At 38.5% G+C, this 19711-nt stretch overlaps 3 protein-coding genes across 3 annotated transcripts; 2 read left to right on the top strand and 1 right to left on the bottom strand.

The window, feature by feature from the left end:
• Positions 1–26: 26 nt before the first annotated feature.
• On the top strand, positions 27–3300 carry LOC102700034. The gene is made up of 3 exons (XM_006649405.2): positions 27–272; positions 411–704; positions 2888–3300. The coding sequence occupies exons 1-3, from the start codon at positions 255–257 to the stop codon at positions 2933–2935; spliced, it is 360 nt and encodes a 119-aa protein (XP_006649468.1). The 5' UTR covers positions 27–254; the 3' UTR covers positions 2936–3300.
• Positions 3301–4972: 1672 nt separating this feature from the next.
• On the top strand, positions 4973–6555 carry LOC102699489. The gene is made up of 4 exons (XM_015834293.2): positions 4973–5382; positions 5603–5641; positions 5991–6075; positions 6195–6555. Exons 1-4 carry the CDS (start codon positions 5023–5025, stop codon positions 6275–6277), a joined length of 567 nt encoding a protein of 188 aa, XP_015689779.2. The 5' UTR covers positions 4973–5022; the 3' UTR covers positions 6278–6555.
• Positions 6556–9907: 3352 nt separating this feature from the next.
• Positions 9908–12944, bottom strand: LOC102723038 (cyclic dof factor 1-like). Its single transcript, XM_015835426.2, has 2 exons — positions 12655–12944; positions 9908–11386 (listed from the first exon to the last, which is right to left on the bottom strand). Exons 1-2 carry the CDS (start codon positions 12748–12750, stop codon positions 10187–10189), a joined length of 1296 nt encoding a protein of 431 aa, XP_015690912.1. The 5' UTR covers positions 12751–12944; the 3' UTR covers positions 9908–10186.
• Between the last annotated feature and the right edge of the window lie 6767 nt (positions 12945–19711).

The following is a 19711-nucleotide window of genomic DNA, read 5'->3' as shown; positions in this document are numbered from 1 at the left end:
TCTTCTTCTCTCTGCAGTCACCAGTCTCCACACATTCTAACCTCCAGCCCTTCAAGACAAGTTGAGCACTGTTCTGGCTGCTGCTGCTCAGCTTGGCAGCTTGCCACCACAGCTGCAGCACAGCAGCAGCAAGCCACACGAGAGGACAGGCAGACAGCAACGTCCAGGAGGAGGAGGGGGAGGAGGAAGAAGAAGATATCAGAGATCAGTCGCGTTTGTGTGCTTGCGTGAAGAGTCGGAGAGACTGAGCATCCATGGAGAACGTCAAGGGGGTGAGAACATCTCCCATCTCAATTCCCCGAATCCTTCTTTGTTCTTGCTTCCGCTGTGATCCCACGAGTTGTTTGCAACTCATTCTGCAAAAAAAGTTGAATCTTTGGCTGCGTTGGTGCGTGCGTGTGTGTGGGCAGGGGCAGGGCGCGGCGGCGGCGGGAGGGAATGGGTGGATGACGGTGCCGGCGTTCGGGGACTGGGACATGAAGAACGGCGCGCTGCCGGACTACTCCATGGACTTCTCCAAGATCCGGGAGATGCGGAAGCAGAACAAGAAGGAGCTCTCCCGCACCAGCCTCGGCGGCGACGACGACCTCATCGCCCAGCAGAAGCAGCAGCAGAAGCCAGCGCAGGCCAAGGCCCAGGTCAATCTCGGCCGGCCGGCCGACGACCACCACCAGTCGCTCCATGGCCGCGACGGCTCGCCGACGGTAAGGCTCACTCGCCCTGGTAGCCGACTTTGATCTTCATCTCAGAATTAAGTCACGACTTCACTGTCATCTAACGGTCAAAGGAAGATCTCCGTAATTTCATTGAACTCATTAATTCTGGATCGTAAAATGCTCATTTTTCGATTTCTGGGGTCTTAGCAGAACCATGGAGTGTTAAGCTGTGTCAAGATTTGATCTTTCTTTTGTTTGATACGACCAATACAAGATTGGCTTTAACTGATAGTACTACAAGTCAAATTGTTAAAATGAGGGAAGAGATTAAAAAAACAACAAGTGGGCAAATCCAGTTCTTGACATGTACATTCAGTGGCAGTGTGGTATGTAAGAAACAACGCATAAGCAGAGCACTTTCCGTGGGCTGGGCAGCACCACTATGAAAGTTCAACTCCCTAACACTTGAAATACCCTAGTTCTGCATCTTTCTGCTCCACTGTACTACTAATTCTGCATCTTTTTTAATCCCTAAGCTAGAGAACAGCAGCCGCGTGAGGTTTTGTCTGGTCAAACTCTTATTCCAAGGCATCGACGATGCGTAGTTTTACTATGGACGGTGGAGAGCATTTGAATGTGGAAACTGCAACTTGCATCTGCATGTAGGACAGTACAGTAGTACTACTGCATGGTGCCCTGGAGCTCCACCGCTGATCTGTTTTAAAATATAAGCATTTTTAGATTATTTAGGATAGATTAAGTAGAGGTTAAAAAATCTTTTTTTTACTTGAGTGGTTAATTTTTGAATTGATTAGATTTTCTCAAGCATCTGATTGGCTCTGGAATAATTAGAACGATTGAAATAATAAGGGTCAATAAAAAAAATACTTATATGGTGGTATAAATTTTAAATCCTATAAATTCTTATATTTTGGAACGAAAAAAGTAGCATGCAAATTAATGTATAGATTTATTTTCATCTAAGGCTCGGACAGGATGAACCGAGGAGAGCGGGTGCCTCCTCAGTTACTAAAAAAAGACGTATTTTTAGCTCTTCAGATTTGTCCAGCAAAGATTATATTTTTATGCAATTATTGTATAAAAGTTTGATAAAATAGGGGATAAATGTATTGAAATTTGAAAAATTGGAAGACAAATGTATTGGGATTTTAAAAAGTGAAGAACATTCTAGTTTTTGTGGCTTTGTCTAGGTACATGTGAGTTTAGGCTAAAATTAAAGTTTTTATAACGGTCGAGCGAGTATTTACCTAGGCATTCGTTCTGCAACTGTATTTGCCTGGTTATTTCCCTAGGCAGCTCTAGCATGTTATAGTAAAACTTCGGATAGGGAAAAGAACGGCAGACAGATAAAATTTGAGAAGTCTATTGAACATATAGTTTAGAAGATACAGTATTTTAACATCTCCTGAATTTAGAATTAATCACGGTTAGGCAGTTAACAGTATATCTAAGCAATTTAGATGATGCTTTTTGTGATGGGTCCTATCCAAACCTATAACATTGTCTATATCAGCATGCACAATGTGGAGTCATTCAACAGCTATAGGTAGGTTGGCGAATATATATGAAGTCATATCACCGGCCATTAATGCTTAATGCATGTATCTTGATCAAATAATTGGCAAGGACAAATCCTCTTATTTTGTTAATCCCATATCTGTTTGCCTTTAAAATGCTGTACTGGTATTATTCACTATGCATAGGCCAGAGTACAACCAATTAATATGTTAAGAGTCTTGGTGACCGAAAGGTGATTAGAAGAACTAATAATGATTTGAATCGGTTGAGCGACAAGAAAAACTCTTAACACGTAATAAAAAAGATGCAAAGTACCCATTGAAACACTTGGATTTAGTCACTAACATCTAAGTGAAGTCTGGTACAAGTTGGTGGTGTCTTATAAAAAAATATGTATTTGATTATGCTATTGCTAGTGAAATTGGAGAAAGTTACTGTCAATAAGTGTATTGATAAAGTAGCAAAATTCCTTCCATGAGACATTGGCATGTACAATTCCAAAGTGCGATTCAATATCTACTACATACACTGAAATGCAGGTAATTTCAAAGCATCACTTTACTTTGGAAACAAAACTTACCATTGAGCTTGTGTGATTAACAAAGCCTAAAAATGTCTACGTTCTTTTTTCTGTGTGTTACATTGATTGATTTTAGCGGCTTCTGAGTTTCTGACTGAAGCTTCTGATGCAGGGAAGGAAGACGTTCCTGAGCTACTTCCAGTGCTGTATCAAAGCCTGAAGAACTGCTACCATTGCCTGTACTGTTGTGTCACAGTGCAAACTACTCATCTTATTTTTAGATTAGGCTTCTTAGACTCTGTCAAGTCTTGCAAGATGTGTAATATATTCTCCGTGATGCTTAATATTTTGGTCTTTCAGAGAACAAAACGATTTATGAGTGACACAGATTGCTTGCGAGTTGAGGTACAAATCTGTAATATATTGAAGGATAAATGGCATCTTGTGTTTTGTACGGATGCAGAGGCATGATTGATTTGGCTTTGTTTCTGCTATCACGAGGAAAGACATAATTTGCCAGGATGAAAGACGATATAATGTTTACTCATCATGATTCCTTGAGACATTTGGAGATAATACTGTAAAAATCAGTCATCTTTGTTTTTATTTGGTTGACTCTCTTTTCTTCTGTTTTTGGAGTTTAATCTGAAGTATCTGAAGCAGGAGCAAGCGGGCAATTTTTTTCTTTTTACCAACGAATGATCAGTTCATGGAATTTAAGCAGCACTATACAATGGCATAAATATTACAAATCGAATTCACCGCCTACACGAAGAGAATTCCTGTTATGGGTACATTGTCTTCAGTGTGAGTTTACTGTCCAAAAAAATATGCTCATATGTCAGTCATGGGTACAATGATGGTCTGTTGAATGCTTCAACTAGCATGATTAGGGGTTGTTTAGATAGACTAAATTTTTTAGTTTCATGTCACATCGGATGTTTGGACACTAATTTGAAGTATTAAACATAGACGATTAATAAAATCCATTCATAATCTTGGACTAATTTGCGAGACGAATCTAATGAGCTTAATTAATCCATGATTAGCCTATGTGATGCTATAGTAAACATCTATTAATTATAAATTAATTAGGCTTAAAAAATTCGTCTCGCGGATTAGCTCTTATTTATGAAATTAGTTTTTTTATTAATCTATGTTTAATACTTCAAATTAGTGTCCAAACATCCGATGTGACTATGGACTAAAAATAAGTCACTAGAAACAAACACCCTCTTAGAGCATCCCAACGACTTATCTAAATTTGGTCATTCATATCTTAATTTGGATGATCATCTAAACTAGTTTTATCTTTTATATCTCTTTGTACTCTACTGGATCATCCATATATGATATCCTCTGTATCTCTTTGGATGATGGATGATTCTCTCATAATATGAATAACATATAAAAATAGATGATAGGATAGCTGTTCTGTTGAAGCTTAATCTGTAGCCTTCATCCTCTATTTTTAGGATAGATGATAGGATAGATGAGCTGTTGGGGATGATCTTAGTAATGAGAAAGTTATATCTTCCGGGCAGAATTTTCTCCTTGGATTAGTGCATGTTTAAGAACAGAGGATTTCAGTCAAAGAACTGTCAACTAAAGGCCCCAAATGAACCATCTTTCTTGTTCAACAGTTTCCATTAAATCTCTAGAATGTACAGAGAACTGAGAACAAAGTAAAGCAAAATCGCGATCTACGCATATGCTTCGATTACCTGCAGCTTCTGAAGCTCTGAACTGCAGCGAGGAACACAAAAAGAAATCCAGCAAGTCTGTCCCTATGCTCTTCACGAGAAATAGCTTCGCCGATTCCGAGGCGGCCGGGGCGAGGGGCTCGTCGGATCTCCGCCGGTCGCCGCCGCCGAGCCGAGGGGAGGAGAGACCGGAGCAGATTGATGGGAAGATCCTAATGCAAAACAAAACAAATGTAGGGTCTATTATGCAAATTATACCAATGTAGCCTTTTTTTAATCATGGCCACGGAAACTAGTTTCAACGGTTATGAAAGAGCATGTAGGCTCGTGGTTGGTTAAAAGAGTCTTAGTAGCATCTAAGATGTTAGGTCGATTCGATTTTGTGATGGCTATGTGCTGCTTGTGGAGATAGACGTCGGCGCCGCTGATCAAGCTTTACGTCTGCGTTGTACGTGTTAAAAAAAAACTAAATCCAACGGTTTACAATTTATTCATAAAAACTCTTCTTTTATTTTTTTTGACAAATAACTCCTCTCTAGCGTTGTTGGCAACAAAAACCACCGGAAATCGCTGCGACTCGTCGAGAAATCGGGATAGGGAAGCAATGGTGGGGAGGAAGCCGCTCCGGCGGCGCCGGCACGACGCGCCGCCGCCGCCACCGCCGGCTTCGTTCGGCGCCACGCCTCGCCCGGCCTCCACTCGCTCCTCACCCGTGGCCGCGGTCGCCGAGGAGCTGGACGATCTGCTCCTCACGGCACCGCCGCCGCCGTCGGCGTCGGGGTCGGAGCCGCGGAGCTTCCCCTACGTGGTGAAGCAGCAGTGCTGGGAGAAGGCGGAGCGGGTGGACGGGCGCGACCCGGAGAGGTGGCGCCGCGACGCGCTCGGCAACGTCGTCTTCCGCAAGCTCGTCGGGTGCCCCGGCTGCCTCTGCCACGACTACGACCACATCGTCCCCTACTCCAAGGTCTCCCCCTCTCCCAACCCTAACCCCAACACTGAACGAGTTCGTGAAAGCGTTGCTATTTCCTACTTTGATGCCTGGATGGTGCAAAAGCCTGCGAGAATCAGTACTTCCTGGCGAGTATGAGAGATGTGATGCTACCTTGCATTTGCTCAGTGTTCTTAGCTAGCACATGATTTTATGTGATGTGTTGCATTATTGATTTTTTTAAAAAAATCGACAGGGCGGGAAGAGCACATTGGAGAACTGCCAGCTTTTGCAGGTACAGGCATCCACTATAAAAATTTATACCCATAATTGTCGTGAGTTTTTGGAGTAAGGTAATGGCGAGTGCTCTGCTTCTAACTAATTGAGATAAACAAACTTCCTATGTTATGCCGATGGCTCACCTGTTTACCCTCTTCAGTGATTCAGTCACGACATACCAATTAACAAAGTTCTCATGATTTTCCTGTTACTATTGAGTATTGACGCAATATTGAAATCCTAATATTTGTTTATGATGAAATCTTGTCTTTGGTGTGTTACATTGTTGGAAAACAATACTGCTAGTAGTATGATCCTGTGTGATACGTGCTTGCTCATTTTACATGGCTGGTTCTTGCTCGCAGGCTACTGTAAACCGATCTAAAGGGAACAAAACAGAGATATCCAAATCTGAGCTCATACAGAAGAGTGCCTATTGTAGGGTCTCAGGTAAGTAATATCAACTTTAAAAGTGGTTTGCTATCTTTACTGACGCTGTCGTTGATCATAGTCTCATAGAAATTAATCAGTGCTACTGAACCTTCTAAGTAACTGTCTGATATCTGCAGGACGTGATATGGATCTTCTTGAACTCTCTGCCTATGGGAATGTCAGGCGAGGGCCAGATTCAGGTGGTTGCAGAATCCAATGATAATCAGTTTCCAAAAGCTGCCTGCCTGCCTGCCTCAAATCTGATAAGAGAAATCCTCAGCTGATGTCTGTGCCAACTATGTATAATTTCATCATCTGTAATTTTGACACTTCCCAGTGATTTATCTGAGAAATAGAATCTCTGCCATTTTGGAACCCAGAATCATCTTTGTTCTGTTCCATGTCTTATTTACCATCGTATGATTTATCTGGAAAATGAGAGTAAAAGCAATGCATAGGAAGATTATTAAATTTGATTAATATTGAAATCCAGCAAAATGACAGCTGATAAGTCTTGCATTCAGTTTTATTGTTTTGTGATATTGCAGTCTAGTATATTTCTGGCGAGAAGATTGTGTGCATTCTTCATCCATTTTCTAAGGATTAACTTTTAGGAATGATATGAATTGTATCTTCTTAGCATACTTAACGATTAACGAATCATGGTTTAAGGCATCTTTTATTTTGTATGTCGTCCCATAGTTCCAAGTGCAGTCAGCATAAACATGTGTCGACACATTTGCTTTAAATATGACATCACATTCGTGCCATCTCTCCCACTTCTGCATACAGAAGTGTTGCATATAATGCAAATTTTCCACACAAATTGACTGAGCTAACATTTATATCCACTCATACATGTGTGGATGAGGAGGCATGATGATATGTGATCTTAATTTGCAACACATAAATGATGCAATATCCAGATCTAAGCCATGATGATGCCACCAAGGCGAAAATGATTGGTAAGATTATGAGATTTTATTCTTCTTTGGTACTTTCAGAAATCTTTGCATTTTTACTTCTGTTATTGAAACTTGAAAATCCAAACCTGCTTATAATGTGTCAACAGTATCTTAAATAGAGACTGCAATTGATGTCATCTTTTTCCACAATTTCAAATACAGTACTGTAGAAAATGCATAGTTTTGTTGTCATTTTCTAATAGTGTGAAAAGATCCACACTTCATATGCTCACAAAGTCAACAACTCACTACATATTTTCTCCATATGTTTATTTATTATTGGCACATTAAATTATTTATCTGCAGTTACCATTTTTAATTCCCATCCCATCTGTTTTCCTTTATTTTCCAATAATAACGTGCCACAAATATTTGACTGTTTAGAAATAGGTGCAAATCTCACGTGATAAATTGCACTTTACTTTTTTAAAAAATATTACATGAGATCATTCCCATATGTTTTTAGTGTTGGCTGCAGAGTTCTGGGAAGATCATTGGTAACGGTTTGGGTATTGGTCAACTTCCATATTACATGGAAAGTGCCTCTAAACCAGACAAGGTGACTAAGTAATAACTAAGTTACACCTTTTCAAAGCTGAATATAGGATTGTTTGATATGTTATTTGAAAACATGGGAAAACCATGAACCACACTCCTTTTTGTGAAAAAATTTCTTATGTAATTTTGGAGACTATAATAAAACATAGGGTTAATTGAATCCATGCCATTGCAAATATATCTTATAAGCCATTTACAACATAGGTTAAAACGGAACCTAGTGGAAATTACTTGGAACTAGCTAGAAACGTTTATAAGCCATTTGATGTCTCAAGATCCACAAGAAGTTTAGAAATGGTTATACAAGCATAAGATCCAAAGAAAGCTTATTTTTCTTTTCTTTTTTGGTTCATCCATGGGTAATTCTGGACAATGTTCATTGTCTTCTGTTTGTTCAGTTGCAGTCAAACACTCAAGAGGGTTATTGCTTGCTTGGCATGTTTTTATTCCTGTTTTTGAGGATGGCGTGCTCAATGCTCTAACCATGCTGCCAATGGTGGGTAGGTTGAAATCTCACTGTCATATTTTTTTTTTCATTTTTCTTTTTAAAAAAAATCTTATTAAGCTAGACTTCACACATATAATTGTATTCAAAAGCATGCATCATGAGTTTTTAAAATTTAATCTGAACTAGAAAGTAGGTTTCTCCTAGTGACCAATGCATCCACTTCAGCATATTGTAATGCAAACTTGCCTTTGATGGGAAAGTGCCCTCACAAAAGTTTACTAAAGCTAATGCCCTTAAGGTTTCTGCTGCCATTGGTGTGTAGACACCAAAAAGGGAAACTGCTTATTGGGTTTGACCTTCAAATGTCAAAAGGGGTCATTTCATTTTGTTTCATGGCACTGCCGAAAGTCACAAGGGTAGAGATGATGAACACCCAATCCTTGAAAAATACGGCTAATTATTTTCCTGTCACGTTCTAACATACATGAGAATTTTTCGACATATCATGCTAAACGTGCCCTCAAACCACCAGAAGACTGCTCAAATGGGAGGAATAAAGGTCAGAGATTAATCATTATTGGTGTACTTAATCAGAAAAGCTTTAATCTTCTTTTTTTCTTTCAGAATTTTATTATCCACCCTGAGTTTTCTTTATGTTTCTTTTTTTTTTCCTGTGGGAGGTGGTGACAAAAATTGTGCTCTGGCAATCAATAGACTAGAAATATGCTGTACATGGAAATTTTGATTTAATGTCAAACATGCTGGCTTGCTAAGTTGGTTGCCCAATGGTGTAAGTGGAAGTTCCGTTCGAAAAACCGTGTAAGTGGAAGTGGCACTACCAGCATATGTTTTAAAGCAGGTTGAATGGTGGTAATAATGCATGTATTGAAAACGTTTTAAAGCTTAGATGTTTTCTAAATTGCCTGGGAGGCTTAACTGTATTATTAGTATCTACCAGCATATGTTTCTTGATATGATGGGTTCTTAATGTAATAAATACTATAAACAGATTTATCTACGTCAACGAATTACATAAATTATAACTAGCTTTACCGATTAGAGTACTTCATATGAGCTCTCCATATTTTCATGCTGTTTATTCGAAGCTTGATCAATTGTGGAAAATGGAGGGATATCATTTATATTCTTAGTTATGTTTAAGGGTGGAAATGGGTCAAGGCCTGTGGATTCTTTCATAAAAAAATTAGCTTAAAATTCTATACAATTTTATTTTTAATTCATTTTAAACTCGGATATTAAATTTTATAGGTAAAATGGTTGGGCCTATTACCACCCCTAATTATGCTACAGAAATGATCACCTTTTGCTTAGCCAGAAATTGCTGATATTTTATTAGAACCTCTAATGTTTCTTTGCTGATCGCATGTTGAATACCGAAGCACACACCTATCAGATAATCACATGGAAATTTGCACGGACGTGAAGCTTTATTTTCCGTGTTCGTCTTTTCTTATTGGTTAGATTTTTCTGCGGGACAGTTGGCAGTATGTGCGAAGGAGATAACATATTCCGCTCTCACAATTAAGGTCAGTGGGACATCCAGTAGTTGTCTATCACTTTCTTGCTTTCTTTCGTGCCTTCCCCTACTTTTTGCATCACTTTCACGATCCAATTATCTCAATTGAAAAGTAGAAAGAAACACAGGAAAAGATACACAGAAACAAGGATATAGATAAAGGGAACAAAGAAAAATTGGATACTGTTTCTGCTGTCTATGCCATCTGATACCGAAAGAAATAAACAAAGGGAAACAAGATGAATATATGCACAAAACTATCAACTTTTCCAAGGCTACGGTGGACTGGTTTTATGCACTGGAAATCTGGAATCAGACAGTGACGAATTATTCAGATACTATTGCAAAGGGAAATCTTTTGAGCTAAATATTCAAATCATTATATTATTTATCTACATAAATAAGGGGAACTTGCTCTCCCTATCTTTCCCTAACCCAGATGGCTATGTGCAAGTTATCTAATACAGCTACTGGGCTTGGTTGTAGCTATGTTAAGTTATACACTCTGACACTCCATCTCCCATACCTATTGTACAATTCTCTAATGTACAAAATTTCAGCTGTATCACGCTATGTCTTTATAGCAGCAGAAGGCAGCAAGAAAATTTTTCCAGGAGATGCTCAAGATCCCTCTTGGAAGGTCACTGAGCGCGATAGTGCAGATGGGTTACCCTGCATGAACGGCAAGCTACTGATCACTGTGTGAGTTGCTGTCTTTGCCTCGTCCTTTGTCTCAAAAACCTTTGCAAGCTTGCATCCTCTGCCATGATCTGTTCCCACCTTGTCGCCCTTGATCCCAATAATTGACCAGATGGAGCTTCTGGCCACGTTGTCAACATCGTCCATCCGAATCGTCTTCGGCACCCACACCTTGCCATTGCCCTTGCTATCCAATTCCTCATCACCATCTCTGCGGTGCTTCCCTAATTTGAAGCAGTTGGTCATTGTGGATACAGGAGAAGCAGCACTAGATGATGAAGCCGATTGGGATTGGGACTGTGGTGGCCATGGAGTGTTCGAAGCTCCTGGAACCATGCAACCCCAGTAGGCAGCAGCAGCAGCAGCTGGATAGAATGGAATTGCAATGCTTGATGTGTAATAAGCAGGTGGTGGTGCCACACCGAATGGCCACATGGTTCCCCCGTTCATGCATGGGTGCTGTGCAACACTGGCAGATTTATCTCCTGAAACTTTCTCCTTTAGGTCCATTCGGTTTGAGTCATCTGTTTTTGCTAATCCTTCAGCACATGAACCGACTGACAGATCATCGGTGTTCTTGATACCAGTTGTTGGGATAAACTTATCCTTTAGGTGCTTCATTTGTTCTGTCAGGTCTAAGGTGGACAAGTCGGAGCCGAAGCTGAGAACAGTGCCATTAGTCTTCACTGGGGAGTAGAGAGGAGGATCACCGGGCAGAGCAGCCCTGACCCTCTGAAGGAAATGGGAAGCAGCTGATGTGCTCTTGCTCTTGCGTCGGCCTGCGCCCACGGGCACGTTCCGCATGGCGCCACCGGCTGTCCAGTACCTCTGGCAATTCTTGCAGAAGTGGCGAGGCTGGTTGATGTTGTAGTTGTTGTAGTAGCAGAACTTGGTGTCCATGCTGCTACACCGTGGGCATGGCAGGATCTTGTCAGGCTTCTTCAGCTTCTCCTTCTGGTTGGCTGTGTCACCCTGTTGCTGCTGATTCTCCGATGAGTTCTTGGCAGCAGAGGAGTCCTCGGTGTCGACGACCTCCGGCTGTGGAGGTGGACTTGTGGAGTCCTGAGGGATGGCCTCCTGTATTTTCGGTTCAGTAGTGCTGCTGCCACTGTATTGAGTTTCCTGAAAGCATGTAGAGAAATCTTTCTTAGTTCTTTTGAACTACAGTTTTCAATTTGTAGTTGGGAATTACATCTGGAAGATCTGTGAAATTTTCGATGTTAAATTTTGTACTTTGAAGGTCCCTCAGGTTATTGCACCTGGAAGATCCATGACAGAGTATGTTAATCGCTTCAGTCATGATCTGTTAACTGACCCAGTTAATCTAGTATAGTACTGGAGTTTGATGATGGAACTGATAGTGTAGATCGTATATTGCCTACATGTTCTCATCTCTAGCTTAGGAGCATATCTATGGAGTTCTGCAAAACCCAAACATGAAGATATTTGTGCAATTATGGATCTAGTACACGAGCCTCTGAACTTCTGTAGTGCAGCAGGCTAAGAAAAGACAGCTGCTTTCAGCAAAAACCTTTTAGGCCGAGGAAGAGGCCCAATCAAAACAGCCTGCACAGTCTCTAGAAACACCTCAAGAAGGTTCCATCCTTCACATACCTAACTAATTCCTGTAATAGAAACTGGCAAACTGCTACCTAAGGAGAGCATGGGCACACTGTTATCCTTGAAAGAGGAAGTGAAAAATAAACACAGTTTTGAAGAATTCTCTAACTAACTAATGGAAACTAAACATGCCAAGTCATACCAATATCCCAAGAAAATGAAAACAAAATCAAAACAAAGGAAGGCAAAGATGCACACCAACCGAAGGCCTAAGGCCTGAAGCCGAGCATCCCCAACAACTCATCTGAATTTGGAACTCTTTCTAATCATCCATATATGATATCCTTTATATTTATTTGGAGGATATCGAGAGATCATCCAAATATGAAGGTTTTTTCCTAGTATGGATGACATCTAACAATAGATGATAGTATGACCGTTCTGTTGGAGCTCAATTTATAGTCTACATTCTCTATTTTCAGAATAGAGAATGGGATAGATAAGCTGTTGGGGATGCTCTAAGACATGTGCACTCAAACTATACCGAGCTACTGACTAATTAATAGTTTACTCCAATATAGTACTGCAATATACAACCTTAAAAGTCATGACCAAGAAAATGACTCTCGATTGACCATGATCGTGTTCAAGCCAAAGAAATGGCCTTTTGATCACCCACTCCCCCAATCCCCATTCTCCAAGCTACACAAACAAACCAATCGAATCGACCGCCGATCCTAATCGCCCGGATCACACCATCAACCAGTCGCAAAACACGAGAGGGTATACAAGATCATCGCACGCAGAGAACGCGAGAGGCGAGCGCCAACCTTATCGGCGTCGCCGGCGTCCGGCACGGGGATGGTCTTCCCAAACAGCTTGATCAAGCCATCTCCTCCTCCTCCTCCAACCCTGCACTCCCCCATCTCCTCCAACGAACGGCTCGGCTCTGCGCTTGGATTTCTTGACGACGACTAGTACCACTACCACTACACTGCTCGCGGAGACAGGCGACAGGTGGTGCGCTTGGACGAGTTCATGCGGGAGATTCTTGTGTATTTTTGTTGGGCAACGCATCGGCGAATTGGCAGACGATGGAAGATGGATGGGATTGGGGATAGTTTTAAGGAGGGAGGGAGGAGGAGGAGGTGGTGGGCGGTGGGCCCACGGGAGGAGGGGGTCGAGAGCCACAAGATGGATTTGTGGCCGCGGGGGTGCGGTTTTTTGATTCTCTCCACCATTCTCCCTTTTGCCCCTAGGTCCCTCTCAGCCCACCTTACTTGGCAATCAAATCCTTCATTGCTGACTTGCACACATCTGCTCTTCTTTATTTATTTTATTTATTTATTTTTCTTTCTTTTCCTTTTGGGTTTTGGTTTTGGATTATTGGTGATGAGTACTCCCCTCGTCTCACAATAAACCGATTCTTTGTTTCTCGTGTCCCGTGTTTGATCATTCGTCTTATTTAATTTTTTAAAAAATTAAAAAAAAATTAGTCACACGTTAAGTGCTATTCATAATTTATCATCTAATAAAAACAAAAATGTTAATCGTCAAATTTTTTTTAATAAGACGAAGAGTAAACATTATAGGTAAAAGGTGAAAAATTGGTTTATTTTGAAACGAAATAGTAGTAGCGAGTGAGGCTATGATCTTTACCCGTGTTAACTACCCCTAAATTATCTCATTTTTCACGCGCATGCTTCAAAAACTGCTAAACGGTGTGTATTTCGTAAAATTTTATATAAGAAAGTTGATTTGAAAAATCATATCAATCTATTTTTAATTTTTTTAATATCTAATAATTAATTAATCATATGTTAATTCGTTGCTATGTTTTACGTGCCGGTTACTTAACCACGTGGCCCGAATGTTTGTTGCTGCATGAGAAATGCTTGGCTGGTGGTTCTTGGTCATCAAATGTTTGCCGCGAGCGCATTTGGTAGATGACAATATGTCGTACTTAAGCTATAGTGCTACGACTGAAACTCGGATGATGTCGTAGGTTTAGGGCATATTGTGGGTTCACACTTTGGATGAGGAATGTTCTTTTTCTCGAGGTACAATTTGGATGAGCGTTCTTTTAGGAGCAAATTCAGCACGCGTATTATCGAGGAGTTATGTTGGGCTACACAAACTAAAGACTATTGTGTAACATATAAATCTATTATATTATAAAGATAACTCGAAAAGAGGACCATGTTCGCTTTGATGACCTAGATATTGTCATATTGATAAAAAAATCTATGCTATTAGATAGTGATTCGACCAAATTATAACGGTGTTCATTGATACCAACACATGTATATAAAGAAGCGGAAAAAACTACTCACTCTATTTTAAAATATAAGTATTTTTAGATCATTTAGTAAAGATTAAGGTCGATAAGAAAGATTATGGTGCCCCTTAATGAATGTGAAATGTATTTGGGTGGATGAGTAGGAATGAGAAAAAAATTGAATGAGAAGTGATTGATGGGGTGAGTATTACTATGAATAATACTAAAAATGATTATATTGTGAGAAAAGATTTAAATCATAGAAATGCTTATATTTTGAAACAAAGGGAGTACATATCATTCTATGTTTAATATCTATTGCATATAAAATATAAAATATATAGAAACAATAACAAAAAGTTATATATCAAATCCAATAAATTAGTTCGTGCAAAATTGCACTGAAAATCCCCTTGTTTATAATTTTACAATAATTAATTCAATTCATACTGAATTCCTTTGGAAATCCTCCATTTAAAAGAAGGCCGATTTCCTCATGGTAAGAGAGTTGGAGTAATTAATTTTATTTTGACAAAAGCTAAAATTCTTCTCTTTTTTCCTCTTGAAGCATGGGATAGTTATGGACCCTAAAAGAACACTATGGTAGCAAGCTAGTATTTGCAAAAATTCGTTCACTTTTATCATGTGGCTATGAGCTTCTGAGGGCTGGCTGAACAAGAAAATGACAGTGTTTGGACTGTTGGTTATGTCTTTCAGTTTGCAATGGCATTATCTCTGTTCATTTGTTTGCATTCTTTGCGTGTATTCAGGCTTTGAATTGTGACTTCAGGCGAAGGACAATTTGATGGTGATGTCTTTGTCAACATTTGCAACTTGACTATTATTATTGAATTGCATTTTCAGCCCTAGACTGGATTATACATGTCCGTAGTGGCATCTGCTTATTTGCTAATTATCAGTGTCAGAATATCTAGTGTTCTTTGTTTGAGGCAAAAGTTTCCATGCAACCGGAGCAATTAATCCATCCTAAATATTATATGTTAAGTTCAGCATTATTCTATCGTCAAATGGTTTTAGGTTATTGTTTGGCTTTTTCAGCATATTTATAAACGAAAAGTAATTTAAGAATAAATCTTTTATATACGTATCATTAGTAATCTAAAAGCAAATACTAGAAAATAAACTAAAAAAATTCCTCAAATTTAAGATTGAAAATTTAAATTTTGATTTATAAACATTTAAAAATAAAAAACGATGGTGTTTACGTTACGGTGTCTATGTTATAACACTTCAGAGTTCAGGGGGAAACAGGCATGTCCACATGCACGGAGACTTATCTGATGTCATATGTTGCTGAATAGCTCCATCCTGGGATGATACCTTTTTAACTAACGAAAAGTCTTATGTCTTTTCATGCTACCGTTAGTTCCTAAAAAGTTTTTCAAAAACATCACATAAATAAAGTATTAAACATAGATAAAACAAAAAACTAATTACACAATTATGGGAGAAATCGTGAGACGAATCTTGAGTCTAATCAGGACATAATTAGCTATAAGTGCTGCAGTAACCAACATGTGCTAATGACGAATTAATTAGGCTCAAAAGATTCGTCTCGTAGTTTCTTGGCGGAATCTGTAATTTGTTTTTCATTTATATCCGAAAAACTCTTCTGATATCTATTCAAACATCTGACGTGACATTTGTTCCAAAAATATTTAGAATCTAAATGCACAAGTTTGCATGGCTACCCGAATATTCCAATTCTAGCACTAGTTGCCACTTCAACTGTACAACCAAAGCTGCCAAACATCACCTATGGAAGCCAGAGTGGGTGCCAGTCTGCTCCAAATCAGCTTGCTGTTAATCTCCAGGTCAGGCTTTATTTTTTCTGACTTTATTATTTAAACCCAAGCTAAGGTTACTGGAAACAATGGGCTAAGATCTATAGTCATTGGTAGGGCAAAGAACATTGGAAGCATTGGTGGTGTGGTGGGTTATGGGTACATGACTTTAGCTGTTAGGGTTAAAACTCTAACACTCATAAATATTATGCAATGGGGTCCTATGACCCCACTCAAATTTAATATATAGTGTATTACTAATATGTAATTAAGTTAGAAAAAATTTACGCACACTAATAATTTTAATAAGGTGTCCATACTCGATTTTTTGGCTAGATCCGTCCCTGTTTTTAATATAATTTTAGCGAGGTTAGGAAGTTTTTGTTGATATCCATCTATATAGAAGCATGTTAGGGGATGTATGAGTATGGTGTCGGTACGTAGCGGGGTACTTGTGCCTTTTTGTGTAGTTGTAGAAAATAGTGGAGACATATATGCTTCTTTTATGTAATAGCAGAAAAAGAAAGAAATCTAATAAGACCCAGAACCAATGCTATCATACATTAAGCGTCCTGAATTTTGGTGTTGTTTTTCTCTTTGGTGCCAAAACAAAAAAAATTAAAAACACAACATTTGACCGAAGTGTACTAACTTGAGTGGTGTAGTACAGTACTGTGTTAGGCCTAGCTTCTCTTTCTGGATTCATCGTTGTGCCGGTATGCTGCTCTCCTGCGTGATTCTGAACCGCTCATGCATTGTAATTTTGTAAGTTGTATTATGTTTTTGTTTGGTAACTTGTAAAGTACAGTTTGATAGTTTCCTCTTGTTTTTGAAAGGCCTTTGGAGAATAGCTCTGCTTTCACGCCATAGTTGGCAACCCATGTGTGGCTAGTTGTCGCCTTTTCTATTCATGTGTTGAAACTTCAGAAAGCGCCGCGCTGGTTGGAAGAAAGGTCAGTTCACTAGTTCATGCTCGTCATTGGCTAGAAATTTTTGGCAGTACCTTTTTAATTTCCTTTGGAAATTAAATTGCAGATATCTCCAAGTTGGAATTAGCTTTGATGTTTGATTTCATAAATTTGTGTTAACTATGTCGCGTGTAACAAGGGCTAACATATCATAGACCTCCATCGTTTTTAGGATAACTATAACAGATGTAAGTTACATGTCTTTTTTAATTTTAATTGAAAGTTATCACATGAAAGTGAAATATCTAAATCAAAGGTTGTGTTTTGATTGAAAGTATGCCATTTTTCTGCCACTAATTTATGTTAAATTGTCATGACTGAAGATGCCTATATTTTTAATTTTAATTGAAAGTTATCATGTGAAAGCGAAATTTCTAAAGTCGAAGATGTGTTTTGATTGAAAGTATGCCATTTTTCTGCCACTAATTTATGTTAAATTGTCATGACTGAAGGTGCCTATATTTTTAATTTTAATTGAAAGTTATCATGTGAAAGCGAAATTTCTAAAGTCGAAGATGTGTTTTGATTGAAAGTATGTCATTTTTCTGTGTCACTTATTTATGTGAAATTGCCGTATTCTTGTGAAATTTCTACAATCCTAGTACTTGGATATTTCTCTCTCTCACTCTCTACTGTTACACAATATTGCGATGGCTACTTGTTTATTTGACATATAAGTGAATATTACATATAAAACTATCTATATTTATGAATGATGTGAAGATGATATCTAAGACTGTACATATACACTATTCCCTTGGTTCCAAAATATAAACAAAAATCTTATTCCAAATATAAACATTTTTGATATTACGGTACTAATTGCCCCATCAATTACTTCTTATTCAAAATACTCCTTATTTTATTATCACATACTCTCACACATCTATCATCTTCTCATTTACTAGAGGGCAACACAACATTATCTCCTCTACCTTAATTCCTACTGAACAACCTATAATTATGTATATTTTTGAGTAGGGTGGTACATTAGACAATAGCGAACTCTCGTTGCACTATGCTAGTGTAAGTAATATCGACATATTATTAACATAAGAAAAAAGAAAAAGAAAAGGATTGTATATCCATTTCGTACATTATTGCTGCTTCTACATCAAAGCTCCCCCCCCCCCAAAAAAAAAACATCAAAGCTAAACTATCAAAAACTTGCACGCATCTTTGTGCTCTTGCTTTGCTTATAACCCAAAAATTAAATTTTTAACCTTATATTTGGAGTTTATTTTAGAAATTTTTTTATTACAGTTTATTTTTTAACATTTGCTTTTAGATCGCTAAAAGTACATACAAAATTTCTATTAAAAAACTATTTTTTATTTGTAAATATATTTTTGGCTTTTCAAACAACGAGTGCCTTAGTTTGGTTGGCGAGTTAGCATACGTGGGAATTTGTCCACTGCTGCATATTTTGGTTTCCACGTGTCAAGCGTTGACAGAAGACTTTTGGTATAGAAGCCCGGATTTTTGGAGCTAACAAACTTCCAAGATCGATTGGAAGTGCCTTTAATACAAAAGATTATTTCATGTAAGCCCAATACACGTGTAAACAATCAGAGGATGAATGATTGTTTCATATCTTCTAAAAGAATGATAAGAAAAAGTAATGAGTGATTCAGAGGTTTTTTTTTTCCTCCCGTTATTTTAGTTAATGTCATATCGAATGTTTGGACATTAATTAGAAATATTAAATATAGACTATTAATAAAACTCATTTCATACTTTAAAATATTTTACAAGACGAATCTATTAAGCCTAATTAGTTCATGATTAGCGAATGTGATGCTACAGTAAACATTTGCTAATCGTAGATTAATTAGGCTTAAAAAATTATCTAATAAAATATTCTTTATTGTAATTAGTTTTGTTATCAGTCTATATTTAATACTCCTAATTAACATCAAACATCTGATGTGACAAAAACCTGAATCTAAACAACCCTCTAATCGATGATACCAGTACGTGCAACGAATGAAAAGGTGACTTTTAGATGGAACTACACTTGTCAGTGGCACTGTACCTCACAGGCCATGACAAAGGAGGGTCACGTCCAAGGCTCAATTGGTCGCCCTTTTTCTCCCATTTTCTTGTGCTCAAGTGTGACAAAGAAAAGAATGGCTTAGGAAAAGGAGGAGAGGGTCACTTACATCACAGGCATTTGTGGAAAGATCAAATCCTCTGCAGAAAAAGTTTAAGTGCCCCAAGAACAGGTGGAGATTGTAGCTAGTAGACAGCTGCGATCTAACCAACAAAATTATAGAAATCCAAATCGGAAAAAGAAAAGAGAGTAGAGAAATCCAAGCGTATATAGGCCACCAACTGGAGCTAGATTTTTTTTTCCCTCTGGCGTGAAAGCAAAAGGTTTGGGAGTTCTTGCCTGGTCTTCCAGCTTTCGCTTGCTTCTGTTCAGTTGGAAGACAGCGACGTGTAAAGGAGCTAGGCAAGCCATAGATGGGTTATGGGTTCTTTGTATTATGCGTAGATACGAGCTTCATGGGCCTGTGTAGGAAGCTTTCAGTTTTCTCCAAAAACTGCTTTTGTTAAAAGCTGCCCTAAATGGTCTACAATTATATAGTTACAGATTCTAAAAAATAAACTAAAAATCCAAAAGCTAAAAAGTTGGGTTAGAAGCTTTTCTAGATTCTTAGAAGCCAGCAATCTAAAGTTCCTTAAACATGCCCTTTGTCTGATGGGCTCTGGTCCAGGCCCATACCTAAGATCTACACGTGAAACATACAAAGATAGTCAGCTGGAAAGTTTATAGGTGTTGATTCTTTTTTTTTTAATCGTGAGAGCTTATCCTGTTTTTCATTTACAAAAG

The sequence above is a fragment of the Oryza brachyantha genome, chromosome 3 (assembly GCF_000231095.2).
Source record: "Oryza brachyantha chromosome 3, ObraRS2, whole genome shotgun sequence".
In the NCBI taxonomy this organism is placed as follows: domain Eukaryota; kingdom Viridiplantae; phylum Streptophyta; class Magnoliopsida; order Poales; family Poaceae; genus Oryza; species Oryza brachyantha.
This window is presented reverse-complemented; position numbering and strand designations above follow the sequence as displayed.

What these genes read in the sequence shown, in the direction of transcription:
- LOC102699489 (XM_015834293.2), top strand. Translation starts at nt 5,023, where the DNA reads ATGGTGGGGAGGAAGCCGCTCCGGCGGCGCCGGCACGACGCGCCGCCG. An exon ending in ACATCGTCCCCTACTCCAAG is followed by an intron (nt 5,383 to 5,602) that starts GTCTCCCCCTCT and finishes AAAAATCGACAG; the next exon opens with GGCGGGAAGAGCACATTGGA. An exon ending in AGAACTGCCAGCTTTTGCAG is followed by an intron (nt 5,642 to 5,990) that starts GTACAGGCATCC and finishes TCTTGCTCGCAG; the next exon opens with GCTACTGTAAACCGATCTAA.
- LOC102700034 (XM_006649405.2), top strand. An exon ending in GCCGCGACGGCTCGCCGACG is followed by an intron (nt 705 to 2,887) that starts GTAAGGCTCACT and finishes CTTCTGATGCAG; the next exon opens with GGAAGGAAGACGTTCCTGAG.
- LOC102723038 (XM_015835426.2), bottom strand. Translation starts at nt 12,750, where the DNA reads ATGGGGGAGTGCAGGGTTGGAGGAGGAGGAGGAGATGGCTTGATCAAG. An exon ending in ACGCCGGCGACGCCGATAAG is followed by an intron (nt 11,387 to 12,654) that starts GTTGGCGCTCGC and finishes ACATGCTTTCAG; the next exon opens with GAAACTCAATACAGTGGCAG.